Below are 7,931 nucleotides of genomic sequence, written 5' to 3'. Positions count from 1 at the left end.
GCTGCAGTGTTGAGGAGACAGACTGATAGAAAATAACTGGAGGAGCAGCTGCAGTGTTGAGGAGACAGACTGATAGAAAATAACTGGAGGAGCAGCTGCAGTGTTGAGGAGACAGACTGATAGAAAATAACTGGAGGAGCAGCTGCAGTGTTGAGGAGACAGACTGATAGAAAATAACTGGAGGAGCAGCTGCAGTGTTGAGGAGACAGACTGATAGAAAATAACTGGAGGAGCAGCTGCAGTGTTGAGGAGACAGACTGATAGAAAATAACTGGAGGAGCAGCTGCAGTGTTGAGGAGACAGACTGATAGAAAATAACTGGAGGAGCAGCTGCAGTGTTGAGGAGACAGACTGATAGAAAATAACTGGAGGAGCAGCTGCAGTGTTGAGGAGACAGACTGATAGAAAATAACTGGAGGAGCAGCTGCAGTGTTGAGGAGACAGACTGATAGAGAATAACTGGAGGAGCAGCTGCAGTGTTGAGGAGACAGACTGATAGAAAATAACTGGAGGAGCAGCTGCAGTGTTGAGGAGACAGACTGATAGAAAATAACTGGAGGAGCAGCTGCAGTGTTGAGGAGACAGACTGATAGAAAATAACTGGAGGAGCAGCTGCAGTGTTGAGGAGACAGACTGATAGAAAATAACTGGAGGAGCAGCTGCAGTGTTGAGGAGACAGACTGATAGAAAATAACTGGAGGAGCAGCTGCAGTGTTGAGGAGACAGACTGATAGAAAATAACTGGAGGAGCAGCTGCAGTGTTGAGGAGACAGACTGATAGAAAATAACTGGAGGAGCAGCTGCAGTGTTGAGGAGACAGACTGATAGAAAATAACTGGAGGAGCAGCTGCAGTGTTGAGGAGACAGACTGATAGAAAATAACTGGAGGAGCAGCTGCAGTGTTGAGGAGACAGACTGATAGAAAATAACAGGAGGAGCAGCTGCAGTGTTGAGGAGATACTCTTTAAATTAAGATTCTCTTTAAATTAACCATGATAAAGTTAGGTAACATGAGTGTGGAGCCTGACGTGATGTAACAAGAGGCTGTGTGTGTGTGTGTGTGTGTGTGTGTGTGTGTGTGTGTGTCTGTGTGTGTGTGTCTGTGTGTGTGTGTGTGTGTGTGTGTGTGTGTGTGTGTGTGTGTGTGTGTGTGTGTGTGTGTGTGTGTGACAATCGGCTGTCCACTCCGCTTCTGGCTCACACTATTCAAAGCAACTGAATCAGATTCAGGATCAAGAGCTGAACGTTTCAGTTTTGTTCAAAATCTTCTCTCTATAACTGAACTGTGTGAACTGAATAGCATGAAGCTACAACGAGGAGCCACAGCTGGATTTAGTAGCAAATACATAGCTATTTCCTGACCAAACCAGAAGTTCTGGTTAGACACAATTTCAGACATCAGGCAGTCCCGATCTTGATAAGAGCCTTTCTGAAAGCACAGTTTGCAGTCCCGCTGCTTATTACTGTGTTTTTTCAACCAGGAAAAACACATTTTCAACAGATTATTAGCTCTTATCATTAGCACAACGCGCAAAGTAGCTCCCATCAGCTCCACAGAGCTATCTATGTTCTGCTAGCGACAACAACAACGTTCATTCAAGCATTTGAGCATAATTGCAGTGTCTTTTTATCAGTATGTCATATCGGCAGAAATTACATTTGCGATTATAAGGCGAAGTAAATCAAGAACAAGCCAGCAAGACAACACCTTAAAGGATAATTTTGTTTATTTTTCAACGTGGACCTTATTTTCCACACGGTATGTGTCTAAGGGACTCATCGTGACATAATTTTTTCAAATTGGTTGAGTACTTACCGAGATAGCCTTGTTTACAGCTCAAGCGATATCGTCAAACAACTACCAGTGTAACCCAGTCGGGCAATTGTGCACCGTCATTCCACGTTCGCTAAAACTGCTTGTTTTGACGCTGGGAGACTCAAACTGTCATTATAGTGTCTGGCAACATGGAGACAACTCTATACATGAATATTATTCTCTGGACAGAGAAAATGGGCATGAACAGGCGAGGAGAGAGAGAGGAGCAGCAGGGTATATACCCTCGTCTTCAATGCTGCAGACTGGGGTTCGATTCCCAGCATGTTCAAAGTAAGTCTACATTTCAACCGTAAGTCACATTTAATATTATTTAAGCCTGCCTAACCCAAACCTAACCTTAACCAAGTTGCTTCAGGTGCCTAAACATAACCGTAACACAAGTTGTTGCTACGCTGTCGTGGTGTTGAAGAATGAGGAAAAAGGAGTATCTAGTGTGTTAAAAAGGGGTCCTGACCAAACATCAGTTTTTCACAAGTTGGCACAGCCTTCTAGCAGACGTTTCCTCTCCATACCTGAGAGAGTCTAGTCTCCATTGTGGATCCTCCAGTCCAGCAGAGAGCAGCTTCACTCCTGAGGCTCCTGGATTATTGTAGCTCAAGTCCAGCTGTCTCAGATGGGAGGGGTTGGAGCTCAGAGCTGAGGCCAGAGAAGCACAGCCTTCCTCTGTGAGCTGACAGCCTGACAACCTGCACACACACACACACACACACACACACACACACACACACACACACACACACACACACTAAAGCAGTGGTTCTCAACTGGTCTAGCCTCATGACCAACATTTTCCCTTAGTCATTTTCAGAATTTAGCCTAAATTGTAGGGTAATTTAGCCCTCTTCACAACAAGCTAGCATGGCATGTTGGTACTAATGGATGCATTAGGTCTTCTAGTTTCATATGGTACTAGTAATGGTAAACAGTAATGTTGGTCGCCGATGCCAGCATCCTCAATAAGTAGACTAGTAAACTTTTTTATCATGCACACATCTGCAACCTACTTAAAAAGGCCCCGCGACCCACCTTTGGGTCCCGACCACCAGTTGAGAAACACTGCTCTAAAGCATGATTGCTTATGGTGTAACAAAGTTCAGCTCTTTGCATGGCAGCCAGCTGGCAGCTGAAAGGCCTTCAGCCAAGAGCACCAACTGAAGCTCACTGCCACTGTCAATATTAATTTGAGTGTGAATTACGAAAAGAAATGCAATGTAACTGCGGACCAGTTGCTGCTGTATTGTCTTCCAGGAGGATCTGTTGTTGAATGTGTTCACCAACGTGTTCAATGTGAGTTTTCAGGTTTTCTCCTCATTCAAACTCTACAAACTGCTCCAGCTGCATCTGGTCCTGCTCACTACTTTATAGTCTTGTCTTTAAGGCAGTCAGGTGTTGGATAGCCTCCATGTTACAACTAAAGCTTAATTTATACTTATTAGAAAGTGTCGCTCAGCACATGGTCACAGACGAAAAAGAAAGTGCATCATGTTGCTGTATTTATGCTTCTCTCCTCGGCTCAACGGTCACGTGACACTCGAACGCTATAGACAGAGAACTAGTGCAGACAGCCAAGAGAGGGAATGCTGTCAGTGAAAGCATGTCGGAGGCAAGATGTAATGACACACACAACCACACACAACTCACCTCCTCTCTCTCTGTCTTTGTTTGTCACGGTGTTCTTTGTGATTTTCACGAAGTCATACATCAACACATGCTGATAAAAATAGCAGCGACACGTTCATTCATTTAATTTCAGCAAAAACCAAAACAAGGAAGTCAAGCGCGTGTCATCAAAGCGCGTGCTGTCTATATAGCCAAGCCAATCACACTTGAGCGACACTGTGACGTAGTCAGCGACACTAGAAATCTCACCAGGTAGCAGACACCTCTCGCCGACACTTGAAAGTGTCGACTCAAGCCCTCATTTCTGTCGGCAACGGTTTCAAAAGTGTCGACAGACAGCATTGGGCTTAAGGGGAATATTGTGGCAGTAAAGATGTGTTTATATTTACTTGTTTGCTCCTGTGGAAAGGGGTATGTTGGTCAAACAAAACGCCAACTTAAGCAAAGAATTGCAGAACATTGCAGTGCTATTAGACGCAAAGATGAAACCTCTCCCATTGCAGTCCATTTCATCACTCCGCTATACAGGGATTGAAAAAGTATTTCTGTCTAGGAGAGGAGGAGATCTAGAACGTAACCTGTTACGAAGAGAAGCATACTGGATGTATGAACTAAATACACGTTCTCCTAATGGTTTAAATATTGATTATGACCTGAGGCCGTTTCTTTGAATTATTATTGAATTGCTGTGTAAATTGAGACAATTAGGCCAACTTTGTTGCCTAAATAGATGCCTTGTTTGGCATCATATTTAAAAAAATATTAATGATTGTATATTGTAATTGTAAAATGCTTTTTCCTAAAACAGATCATTGGATTGTTGGAAATGAAAAACTGTACCTTACTGTACCTTATTGTATTTATATATGTTTTAACCCTTTTTGTAATTGTCTCACCTGCAACTGATTGGAGAAGGTGTGCCCTATAAAAAGGGTCACACCTCCTTATGTTGTACTGCACCCTGACGAAGGCACTTTTGCCGAAACATGTTGGTGTAACCATTAAAACACAGCAGAGGAGATTTTGAGTGTGCAACTTCTTTTCTTTATGTTACTTTGACTTTACATTAGTCTGCACCTCTTCAAACTTTTTGGGTGTGCTCCACTCTATATACTTTGAAGTAAAGATGTGTTTGAAATTAAATTTGACTCTTTCAACTTTTATTCAGTAGCTAAATTAACCACTGAAACCTACAGAAAGTGATTTTGCATAGTTATGAAACTCAACATCGCCTGATATGAACATTTTTTTGTAATAACATATTCAGCTTCATCACTCAACACTAATAGTTTGTCATTGTTTATTTTGAGCCTAAACCAAACCCTCTAAAAAAAGAGATCATAGCTCTCAGTGGAAGCTCTTAAAACCAGCTACATGTTGAATAAACTGCTCTGAAATCACTTATTATATGTGACCTCCTCTGACAAAATCAGTCACATGTAGCACAGGTCCGCTGTTTGTGTAGAAACGTGATTTTATAAGAAAATGCTGATTCTGGCTGTTTTGGGGTTTCAGAAGATTTTAGTAAAATAAAGCATTGGTTTTCATTCTCTGTAACGATTATTGTGAAATTCAAATGCAGCTCATAAAGTTGACAAGCATAACTAGCTTACTTTGTCAAACTTTGAGGCCGTTTTTCTCAAAACAGTTTGGAAACAGTCAAGCTGTTCTGCATCTCACTCAATATTTGGAGAACAAAGATAATTTTGATAATTGACATCACCAGAAAGCGCACATTTTCCTCTTTCCAACAGTGTATAAAACTCAAAATGTGTTTCTGGGTCAATGTGACTGATTTCATCAGAGCAGGTCACATTATTACAAAAAACTGTCTCCAAGATTTGTGTTTTTATTCAGTTCTGCTCTCAGTTTAACAGAATCTGACAAACCTTTGCTTCAGGTTTCACCAACAGATGCAGTGTGGAGAGAAATAATGAAATGTTTTCTCAGCAGGAGAGAAAGTAGAGCTGAATCTTGGTTTCTCAGCTGGTTTCACAGTGTTTCCCCTACCATTCGCCAACGGCGCCCCCGCCAGGCCAGAAAAGTAATTGCAAAAATAAAAAATAAAATAAAATGTTTTTTTGTTTTTTTGTTTAGATAGTTGTTGTTTTTTTATCTCTCAAAAATGTCAATAATCCTTTATGGCATATTATTACAATACAGCAATACTAGTGTTGACAGTAATAGAAGATGCCAAATCATTCAAAACAATAAGCATATTGCTTTTAGGAGCATTGTGCCAGCGTGCAGCGCTGTTCCAAAACATGTCAACGTGTGTCGTTGCCTGGGAAACGCACATCCCATAATACAACTTTGCATCGCATCCCATAATAGTATGATGATACTTGGGATGCCATTGCGAACATAGATTCGAACAGGTTAGCTAAAAGTTTAGCGTCGCCAGCGACGGCCCCCACCGTTGCGGTCGAGGTAGGTTTCGAAATCCCTCCAGGCCTGAACATTTTTCTAGGGGAAACACTGTTTCAAAAATCACATCAGCAGGAAAATGAGAGTTCAGGTATTTTCATATGAATGTAGAGCAGAATTTAAATGGTCTGTTGAACAGTAACGGTGATCCTGACCTGAGACTCTCCAGTCTACAGTGTGGACTCCTCAGTCCAGCAGAGAAAAGCTTCACTCCTGAATCTTGGAAGTCGTTGTTAGTCAGGTCCAGCTCTTTCAGACTAGATGACTGGGAGCTGAGAACTGAGGCCAGAGCTTCACAGCTTCTCTCTGACAGCTGACAGACACTCAGCCTGAAGCACAAGAAGACATGTTATTGTTATATTGTGTCATTATTGTATTTTTCTACTGACAGACTGTGTTGATGAGGCTTACTGACCCTTATGTGTAATGTCATCATTGTATGATTTTTACTGACAGACTGTACTGTTGAGGCCCTGGTCTAAAGCAGGTCCACACTAACACTGACAGGAAAACTGGTTTGATTTCCACACATGGTGCTATAAGGTGATTGGATCAATAAATCCTCCAAAACGGCACATGATTTGTTATGCTGCAAAACAAGCCATGAAAAAAGAAAAAAGTGGATATAAATTAGGAAACACTTTAAAAACAAATGGATAGTAAATCTGCAGCCTCAGTACCTCGGGAAAGGCTTTCCACAGTCTCAGCTCACAGGGAACTATCTCCACATTGTAATTCAGGACCAAAACTAGCCTGCTTTAAATGTGTTCAGTGACATTTTAATATGAATTCTCTAACTAGTAACCAGTGGACAGATGTTAAAACTAGGTAGATGATGATGTCACCTTCCCACTGTTTAACATCTAGCTGCTCTATTTTCAACAAGCTTCACTGGTGTGAAGCTGTATCAATAAAAGTCAAATCATCAAGTAAAACCTTCTGGACAACCTTTGCAGATTCCGGAATCCTGTTTTGAGAGAATGGACCTCAGTTTGGGAAATGTGTTGAATCAACTGAGAAAAACTGTAAACTGATTTTACCTGAGAGTCTCCAGTCTGCATTCTGGACTCTCCAGTCCAACAGAGACCAACTTCCATCCTGAATCTTGCAGGTCATTGTAACTCAAGTCCAGCTCTCTCAGATGGGAGGAGTTGGACTTCAGAGCTGAGGCCAGAACTTCACAGTCAGTCTCTAACAAGCTGCAACCACTCAATCTGAATAAAGAATAAAGCAATAAAATACAATATTCCATTAAAGCTTTAACCAATCCAGTGTCTTATAATCCAATGGACTTCAGCATGTTGTCAGTGTGGATCAGCATCATGTCAGCCTTATATAGTCTTTCCATCTGAAACCAGACAGACTGTCACTCCTCTGTTTCAGGATTGGCCCATTTTCCTTGAAAACTTGCTGGAACAGACCAGATGAATACATGTAAATGCCAAGTAGTTTAAAATAAATAAATAAATATTTAGTTATGGTCCAGAATCCCCTTTTTGGGGACACAATTTTCAGATGGCAGTTTATCTGGAAAGGTTGTAATAAAAGCAGAATTTGAATTGGATGGGGAACTTAACCTTAACTGGACCCTAACTTAACCTGAACCCTTGTTTTTGTCTATACGGAAGCAACAGATCAGAGCAAATCAAATATTGCAGGGTTTTATCAAATCTAGGAAGTGAGTTAAAATGGAAATCCGAATGGGCTGGGGATATATATATATATATTTTAGTCATGGTCTTAGAAATAGGTATGATTTTGTTTAAGAATGAACTGCAACAACACAAGGGTCGCAGGTTCACGCCCCCATGCTACCTCCGGCTTGGTCGGGCGTCCATACAGGCCCGATTGGCTGTGTTTCCAGGTGGGAAGCCGGATTATGGGTGTGTCCTGGTCGCTGCACTAGCGCCTCCTCTGGTCAGTTGGGGCGCCTGTTTCGGAGCGGAAGGAAACTGGTGGCAATAGTGTGATCCTCCCATGCCGGTGTAGTTCCCCGCTGTCAGGTGAGAATAAGCGGCTGGCAACTGCGCATGTGTCAGAGGAAGCA

General features: G+C 42.0%; 1 protein-coding gene across 1 annotated transcript in view; it reads right to left on the bottom strand.

Moving 5' to 3' along the window:
• The window catches only part of LOC310795008 (uncharacterized protein), a gene marked incomplete at both ends in the record, with an annotated part of 49,030 nt that overhangs the window by 2,376 nt on the left and 38,723 nt on the right, over window positions 1-7,931 (bottom strand). The window contains 3 exons of the mRNA XM_083657030.1: window positions 2,350-2,523; window positions 6,040-6,213; window positions 6,925-7,098. Coding sequence (XP_083513156.1) covers window positions 2,350-2,523; window positions 6,040-6,213; window positions 6,925-7,098 — 522 coding nt within the window. The remainder of the gene's footprint in view (window positions 1-2,349; window positions 2,524-6,039; window positions 6,214-6,924; window positions 7,099-7,931) is intronic.

The sequence above is a fragment of the Poromitra crassiceps genome (assembly GCF_964638095.1).
Source record: "Poromitra crassiceps genome assembly, chromosome: 20".
Classification (NCBI taxonomy): domain Eukaryota; kingdom Metazoa; phylum Chordata; class Actinopteri; order Beryciformes; family Melamphaidae; genus Poromitra; species Poromitra crassiceps.
The sequence above is the reverse complement of the archived record's forward strand: the minus strand, read 5'-3'. Positions and strand labels throughout refer to the sequence as shown.